Below are 9,461 nucleotides of genomic sequence, written 5' to 3' on the forward strand. Positions count from 1 at the left end.
AGAAGCGGCAACAGGGGAACACGTGCGCTCTCGCCCGAGAGCAGAATCGGGCGGTACGTGCCATGGCAAGATTTCCACCAAGGAGAAGGAGGACAACGACGGCGAGGACAGCTCCAGCGACGAGCAGATCCGGCTCGATCCCTACTGCGTATTCGACCGATACTTCCGCAAAAAGGACTGCAAGGACGCCAGGAAGAGCAAGGGCAGCCGTGGATGATCTTCTCCACCATAGCCAAACATGTCAAATTTTGGTAGTCCGATAGCATGTTGTAGTAGCCGAACGATATAGCATCATTTACATAGTTGCATGAGTTTGTATCTATTTGAGATATGCTAATTCAGGTGTCCGGTTGTGAGATTGGAAATTTGAGGCTTGACCGGTTAGTGTACTAACCACGTCCGCGGGCGTTTGAGGGGTCAGATTTGTAAAGTCCAGTTGTAGATACTCTAATATGTACATTTCTCGCAAAAAAAATGTAGTATATTTCTCCAGATAAAAACAGGCAACAGTATTATATGAAGGGAGGTCGGTAATACAGTATCATAATTGATCTACCTGTAAGGGTCAACAATAGAAATTCCACGTCTATTTCTACAACGCCATTTATCAAGAAAGACCTATCGCGAAAGAAAGTGTCAAGATCGTTTTTCAGCTCCCAAGACTAACTTCCCTACGATCCTCTTCTTTTATCATTCTTCTCTTTGATATTCTGTACACAAAAACTTCCTGTAATTAATTCAATCAATCCCATTGTGCCTCTAGTATGACACTGGCAAGTGGATCTCTTGAAGGAAACATGTCATACAATCCGGTGTTTGTGAGCAGGCAACATCAGAATTAACTACCTCCCTTCTGCTTGAGGGTAATCTTATCTCCCAAGCTGAGCGCGATTCCTTGTGTCTTGCTCCTTATTCTGATGTAACCACTAAGCTTGCCATCGACTTGCTTCTCAATGCTGATGTTCACCAAAGCATCTTCTCCGAACACACTCTTGGCATAAAGATTAGCAGCAATGTAACCGCATTCCCCGTCAAGCGCAGACCTGGTTTCGGAAATTCCATTACAGACGTAATCAGATAAACAATGGACTGCACAACCTAACCAGCTATCCTCAAGAGCAGAATCAGTGAATCACCTTAGCAAAAACAGCTGTCAAAATTCTAATGCATCAGAATAACCAAAACTGATGCCCTATTTATATGTCATGCATGACTATGTGAGCACCATAAATGCTTCGGTTTGTGCAATTTTATGCTCAGTTGTCAGTTATATAATATGAAAGCAGCTCATAATTTTTTTCCGGATTAATCCTACATAGAAATTAGGAATCTTAGCATTGAGTTTATGAAAGAAATGTTGAGTTTAGGAATCTTAACAGGTCATCACTGAACACTTAAATAGGCACTCACAACTGAAGTCTACATCTCAAATGTTTAAACCATATTCTACATGTGTAAATTAAATTAAATTATTCATGCATCTGACTAATGATCGCACACATATTGGTACCATGTAAAAGTGTACATGCCTTGTACATGTAAACATATACTCCACAAACAACTATGCCAGTACATAACAAAGCACTCATAATTCTTGTTTGCAAGGCAGCATACGAAGTCCATTGTGTAAAACTTACAGTGGTGTTAGACACTTCATGTTTGTTGACTTGATAACATGATTCAAGAATTTCTTCTCATCTTGAATTACAGTATTCACTGCAACCTGATAAAAGGACACATAAAGATGTGGTAAAAAACTGAAATACGAAATAACAAGAAATTTGTAAACACAATACAAAGGGGCAACATGACAATTTAAATGCACTCCATATGAGCCAGATGAAATGACAGAGCACAACATTTAGAGAAGGTTTTCAAAGCAAATAATAATAACAATAAAGTCAACCAAAGTAAAAGTTAAGAAGTCTGATATAAAGAACTCACACAAGCACGATTGATAAGAAATAACCCACAAAGTAGTTTAAGATAATGACTGCTTCAGCAACAGAGGTCAGAAGCTAAAAGGCAACAGTATTTCAGCAAATAACTGGAGCTTATTGCTTAAAGTTTCTCATTGCAGCTTGATTTGGGGGACATAAGTCTATGACCTACTTGCCATGAATTATGGATAATAATAGTGTAGTAGACCTATGTTGTCTCAACATAGCCGGTCCCAAGCCCTGGTAAAGGAGGAGGGTTGTGATAGGCTTGGCAAGCCAACGTAAAAACTCAGCCACTCTTATGGAGATGAAACCCAAAAGATTTTCGTTCGGGCGTAACCCTCTCAGCGACGCGCCACATCGGAACCCGGGTGTGGTGGAAAATGGGCAAGGGCTGGGCCGTCACCCCCCAGGTGGCGCGCCGTATCTTGATCCGGATATGGTGGCAAGTGAGCGAGGATCGGGTCGTCGCATCCTTAGTGGTGCGCTACATCGGCACCCGGATGTAGTGGAAAATGAGCAAGGGTCTTCGCATTTGACTCGACGAGTGTGAAGGGTAAGGAAGCTAGCCGAGCCTAGGAGGATTCGCTTAGGTAGCTGGAACGTAGGGTCTCTGACAGGTTAGCTTCGGGAGCTAGTTGATGCAGCGGTGAGGAGAGGTGTTGATATCCTTTGCGTCCAAGAAACCAAACGGAGAGGACAGAAGGCGAAGGAGGTGGAGGATACCGGCTTCAAGCTGTGGTACACGGGGACGGCTGCAAACAGAAATGGTGTGGGCATCTTGATCAACAAGAGCCTCAAGTATGGAGTGGTAGACGTCAAGAGACGTGGGGGACCGGATTATCCTGGTCAAGCTGGTAGTTGAGGACTTGGTTCTCAATGTTATCAGCGCATATGCCCCACAAGTAGGCCACAATGAGAACACCAAGAGGGAGCTCTGGGAAGGCCTGGAAGACATGGTTAGGAGTGTACCGATTGGTGAGAAGCTCTTCATAGGAGGAGACCTCAATGGCCACGTGGGTACATCTAACACAGGTTTTGAAGGGGCGCATGGGGGCTTTGGCTATGGCATCAGGAATCAAGGAGGAGAATATGTCTTAAGCTTTGCTCTAGCCTACAACATGATTGTAGCTAACACCCTCTTTAGAAAGAGAGAATCACATCTGGTGACTTTTAGTAGTGGCCAACACTCTAGCCAGATTGATTTCATCCTCTCGAGAAGAGAAGATAGGCGTGCGTGCCTAGACTGTAAGGTGATACCTGGAGAGAGTGTTGTACCCCAGCATAAGCTGGTGGTTGCTGACTTCCGCTTTTGGATTCGTGTCCAGCGGAATAAGCATGTCAAAGTCGTTAGAACGAAGTGGTGGAAGCTCAAGGGGGAGGTAGCTCAGGCGTTCAAGGAGAGGGTCATTAAGGAGGGCCCTTGGGAGGAAGGAGGGGATGCGGACAATGTGTGGATGAACATGGCGACTTGCATCCGTAAGGTGGCCTCGGAGGAGTTTGGAGTGTCCAGGGGAAGGAGAAGCGAAGATAAGGATACCTGGTGGTGGAATGATGAGGTCCAGAAGGCGATCAAAGAGAAGAAAGATTGCTTCAGATGCCTATACCTGGATAGGAGTGCAGACAACATAGAGAAGTACAAGATGGCGAAGACGCAAAGCGAGCTGTTGGTGAAGCAAGGGATCGGGCATATGAGGACCTCTACCAACGGTTAGGCACGAAGGAAGGCAAAAGGGACATCTATAAGATGGCCAAGATCCGAGAGAGGAAGACGAGGGATATTGGCCAAGTCAAATGCATCAAGGACGGAGCAGGCCAACTCTTGGTGAAGGACGAGGAGATTAAGCATAGATGGCGGGAGTACTTCGACAAGCTGTTCAATGGAGAGAATGAGAGTTCTACAATTGAACTGGACGACTCCTTTGATGAGACCAGCATGCGTTTTGTGCGGCGAATCCAAGAGTCTGAGGCCAAGGAGGCTTTAAAAAGGATGAAAGGAGGCAAGGCGATGGGCCCTGATTGTATCCCCATTGAGGTGTGGAAATGTCTCGGGGACATAGCGATAGTATGGCTAACCAAGCTTTTCAACCTCATTTTTCGGGCAAACAAGATGCTAGAAGAATGGAGGAGTATATCAGTACCAATCTTCAAGAACAAGAGGGATGTTCAAAGTTGTACTAATTACCGTGGAATTAAGCTGATGAGCCATACAATGAAGCTATGGGAGAGAGTCATTGAGCACCGCTTAAGAAGAATGACAAGCGTGACCAAAAATCAGTTTGGTTTCATGCCTGGGAGGTCGACCATGGAAGCCATTTTCTTGGTACAGACAACTTATGGAGAGATACAGGGAGCAAAAGAAGGACTTGCATATGGTGTTCATTGACTTGGAGAAGGCCTATGATAAGATACCGCGGAATGTCATGTGGTGGGCCTTGGAGAAACACAAAGTCCCAGCAAAGTACATTACCCTCATCAAGGACATGTACGATAATGTTGTGACAAGTGTTCGAACAAGTGATGTCGACAATGATGACTTCCCGATTAAGATAGGACTGCATCAGGGGTCAGCTTTGAGCCCTTATCTTTTTGCATTGGTGATGGATGAGGTCACAAGGGATATACAAGGAGATATCCCATGGTGTATGCTCTTTGCGGATGATGTGGTGCTAGTTGACGATAGTCGGACAGGGGTAAATAGGAAGTTAGAGTTATGGAGACAAACCTTGGAATCGAAAGGGTTTAGGCTTAGTAGAACTAAAACCGAGTATATGATGTGCGGTTTCAGTACTACTAGGTGTGAGGAGGAGGAGGTTAGCCTTGATGGCCAGGTGGTACTTCAGAAGGACACCTTTCGATATTTGGGGTCAATGCTGCAGGAGGATGGGGGTATTGATGAAGATGTGAACCATCGAATCAAAGCCGGATGGATGAAGTGGCGCCAAGCTTCTGGCATTCTCTGTGACAAGAGAGTGCCACAAAAGCTAAAAGGCAAGTTCTACAGGACGGCGGTTCGACCCGCAATGTTGTATGGCGCTGAGTGTTGGCCGACTAAAAGGCGATATGTTCAACAGTTAGGTGTGACGGAGATGCGTATGTTGAGATGGATGTGTGGCCACACGAGGAAGGATCGAGTCCGGAATGATGATATACGAGATAGAGTTGGGGTAGCATCAATTGAAGAGAAGCTTGTCCAACATCGTCTGAGATGGTCTGGGCATATTCAGCGCAGGCCTCCAGAAGCTCCAATGCATAGCGGACGGCTAAAGCGTATGGAGAATGTCAAGAGAGGGCGGGGTAGACCGAATTTGACATGGGAGGAGTCCGTTAAGAGAGACCTGAAGGATTGGAGTATCACCAAAGAGCTAGCTATGGACAGGGGTGTGTGGAAGCTTGCTATCCATGTGCCAGAGCCATGAGTCGGTTGCGAGATCTTATGGGTTTCACCTCTGGCCTACCCCAACTTGTTTGGGACTAAAGGCTTTGTTGTTGTTGTTGTAGTAGAGTAAGCTACCTAAAGCAATTGGTCAAGTCAGAGACATTAAATCTAATAGATTTTTACATATATCTTGGCTACATGAACAAAAAAACAATTAAGCAAATTTTGTAATCAGCTAAGGTAACTTGCTACAAAGAATGGGGAACATCGTGCAGATGAAATTTCCCAAGGACTCCATTGTGCAAAGAAAGAAGCATATTACCTTGTTTTCCCACTCAAATTCTGCCCACATGTTCCGGAAAGTAACATCTGCGCACGTAGCAGGTGAGATGTAATCCATGATGTCAATGTGAATATCATTTAGGACAACCACTGATCGTTCCATCACATTGGATGTCTCATAAACAATGTTCCCAAATATGACTCCAGTTTCTGTTGAAGAAACCTTGATATTGGCACGTGCTTGCTTGCTTGACTCAGGAGCCAAAGTATAGTTCTGAGGACGGTCAACAAGTTTGAGGTCTCCCATGGTAGCTAATTCCAAACAAAGGTTCTGAAGTGTCTCCTTTGTGCGGTTAACGATAGTAACGTCAAGTACAATATCATAATGATGAACTATCACAAATGCTTCAGCATATACAGGATCACCGAACCCAGTCAACTGAAGAATGCGATTAAGTCTATTTGCATCATCTGTTTCCTTGGTGAATCCACCAGTTGCAGCCTTCAAATCATCTTGGACCTCGTCCTCCAACTCAAGCTGGCTCATGCCCTAGGAAACAAAATAGAAAATGCCAAGTTTGTTTTAACAAGGGGATGAACAGATATAAAGCAGCACGCTAGCAAGTTGTGGCAATTATGAGCTCACCATCCAAGACAATACACAATGATACAGATAATTTCTACTGAAGCTTTGCTATATACTACATCCGTCGGGAAATAATTGTCTCTCAAACGGATGTATCTAGAAGTATTTTACTGCTAGATACATCCGTTTGAGCGACAAGTATTTCCGGGCGGAGGGAGTACAACGCTAAGGTAAACCCTTTTGTTTAGAAGCAATTGGTCCATTTCACGTGTATCAACCTAACATGCGTAAAACCTGTCTTGATCAGTAGGTTTTCTATCCAGTCAAAGAAGATAAAAGTTTCCTAACTATCCTCCTTGAAAAATCTAGACAACCTGACATTTGGCAAGTATATCAAATCCAATAAACACACATAAACCTAAGGCATTCATGTTCAAACAAGGGTATTAACAACTAAACAACAAACACACATTAGTGAACTACCACGTGTAATACTGTCGTATACAAAAAAGAGCGTGAGAAAAGCTAATCAAGCTTTCTTTAAAACCCAAATGCATTGAAAGATGCTAAAAGAAATTGGGCGAGGACTTCTAGGACTACTGGGCAAGTAAAAATGTTACCAGACATGGTATACACGTATCATTCTTAAGGATCAAGAGACTAATGCTGACTGTACAGCAATTACAAAATCCATTTTGCCTGGATGCAAGATAAGAATACTCCATATGCTATGCAATAACTTCTCAACAAATATTAGATTCATGATGCCAAGCACCAAGTAATGCATTTACTGTTAGAAGCTTGGAAATAGAATGGTTGTAAAGCCAGCTGCCAATTAAGCATTAGCCAAAGAAAATGTGGCAATTTCCATAGGGCAAAAGCAACAACTGATAAGTAGTTTTTACTTACCTTTCTGCTCTTGAGGTGGTAGAAGTCAATAAGATCATCTGGCTGGGCATGAGAGATCTGTGCCTTGGCCCTCATCTCCTCTGTCTCCCTGAATTGCTTCTCAGCAAGCATCTTGGCAAAACTCTGTCTACATGATTGCAACCAAATCCTCCTCACATCATCACCAGTATTGCAAAGCAACCTCAGACAAAGCACAATCCTGTCATATGAATCATTATCAATCGGTTGGGGAAGGTAGGAGGATAGTCCCAGCTGCAGAATAGACGTCATGACCAGCAAGGCCCCAGTACAGGCCTTGTTTGCTTCAACCTTCGATGGCTGCACCTCCTCCAGCCTTAGTACCAGTTTGGTAAGGGTACATGCCACAACTGCAGCTAAGAAAAAATCGCCTGACAGAATGAGTGATCTGAGATTTAGGGTCAATGCTAATGATCCAGGAGTAACTGATGGAGTCGAAATGGCCTCGGTAGCAGCACTCTGTGTGGCATAAGTGCCATCTGCAAGAACAACAGGCCGCCTGGAAGACACAGTGACAGAGTTCACCACCAGCTGGGCTGGCTTGGAGGAATCAGTTGTCTCCCCTTCCTCTGAGATAGTGAAGAATGGTAGATCCCCAAGGCACTGCTTGATAGTGGCAATGGCGCTTTCGACCTCTGATAAAGATAGGGAGTACTCACCAAGGATCCAGAGAGCGATTGAGCAGACACGGGATGCCCGGATCTGGTAGAAGGTATCACTCAGCCTCTGTATCATGGACACACACAGCTTGGGATTAGTTTCAATGATCTCACGCACAAATAACACAACATCAACTGCCGCAGCAACATTAGTGTCACCAAGGAAGTCCATGAGAAGGTGCACCACCGATCCAGCCACCTCTGGGTATTCCACAGCACATGCATGAATCGCTTGCACCAGCATCTGACGGTACTCACCACCCTTCTCAAGCTCCCCTGATTGTGTCTTGACCACCTCCTTCTTGAGATAAAGCACCACCTCCTCCACATTACGAGGAGTGAGCAGATCGAGCACCAAATCCAGCACCTTCCTCTTGACATCCAAATTCGGGCTGGCAAGTGCACGCAGCACATCCATTACTACATCCACCATCACATCCCGGTGTGACGTGTGCAGCTCATTCAGACGGTCCAGGAGAATGAGCCTGACATTGTTGTCACTCTGCGATGAGAGGAGCTGGCAGTATGTTTCGGCGGCAGCTCGCACTGCAGCGGGAGCCGAGGAGAGAGACACGATAGCACCCGCGCACTCATACAGAACCGCGGTGCTTGGAGAGGAACGGAGGGAGAAAATGATCTTGATATACCTGCCCTTGTCGGCACGGTTTGGAGGGCGGCAGACCTTGCGGATGAGATCTACTGCGGCCATCTGGAGGAGATCGGGCCACTCCATGACACGCTCGGCGTTGGAGAGCAGGTAAGCCACAGCACGTTCCGTCCCACAGAGGCAGAGCATGACGAACGCGTTTCGCCGGGCGGAGGCGTCCTGCTCCGACGCGAGTGCGCGCTCGACGAGCTCGGGTGCATCCGGAATGAGCTGATCGCCTTGCGGGAGGCGGTAGATAGCCGAGATGGCGGAGAGCGCGTGGCGGCGGATGAAGTGGTGGCGGTGCTCGAGATTCTCGAGAATGGAAGGAACGAGCGGCTCAAGCACCTCCGGCTCGGAGAGGCGGCAGAGGAACCGCAGCGTGACGCCGCGGATGTACTCGTTGGGGTGCTGCAGGTTGTTCCGGAGGTTCTGGCAGATGAGGATCATCTCCGGGAGAACGCGGCCGGCGGCGTCGCGCTTGTCAATGATCTCGAGGTAGAGGAGCAGCAGCTTCTGAATGGTGTGATCCTCCGAAGGGAGGACGTAGCGGACGATGGTGATGAAGAGCGTCGGCAGTGTCTCGCCATTGAGGAGGAGCATGACGGCGCGCTTCATGGCCTCGACCTTAGCGGCGACGTCGCTGCCCTCCAGATCCGCCTTGATCTCGTTCGCCATGGCGGCGGAGCCCTTGTCGAAGTGGACAAGCAGCGTGGACGGCTTGTCCATGGCGCCGGACGCGCGCCGGAAGCGCCGGCGGGTGGGTTAACGGTGGTTAGATCAGGGCTGGACAGAGTGGATCTGGATCTGGGCGGTTGGAGCGGGAAGAGGGGTGTTGTTCGTATATATACTTCTTTCCTTTCTTTTTACTTCGCGTATAAGAATTAATCAAACTTTTACCAAATTTATACTCCCTCTGTCCCTATAAATATAAGTCTTTCTAGATATTTCAATGAACTATCACAGACGGATGTATATAAACATATTTTAAGGTGTAGATTCACTCATTTTCTTCAGTCATTTATTGAAATATCTAGAAAGA

At 46.3% G+C, this 9,461-nt stretch overlaps 1 protein-coding gene across 1 annotated transcript; it reads right to left on the bottom strand.

Annotated features, from left to right (window-relative positions):
* Window positions 1–467: 467 nt before the first annotated feature.
* Window positions 468–9,231, bottom strand: LOC119275909 (coatomer subunit beta-2-like). The gene is made up of 4 exons (XM_037556842.1): window positions 7,097–9,231; window positions 5,642–6,151; window positions 1,638–1,723; window positions 468–1,043 (listed from the first exon to the last, which is right to left on the bottom strand). Exons 1-4 carry the CDS (start codon window positions 9,146–9,148, stop codon window positions 839–841), a joined length of 2,853 nt encoding a protein of 950 aa, XP_037412739.1. The 5' UTR covers window positions 9,149–9,231; the 3' UTR covers window positions 468–838.
* Window positions 9,232–9,461: the final 230 nt, after the last annotated feature.

Source organism: Triticum dicoccoides, chromosome 3B, assembly GCF_002162155.2.
Source record: "Triticum dicoccoides isolate Atlit2015 ecotype Zavitan chromosome 3B, WEW_v2.0, whole genome shotgun sequence".
Lineage (NCBI taxonomy): Eukaryota > Viridiplantae > Streptophyta > Magnoliopsida > Poales > Poaceae > Triticum > Triticum dicoccoides.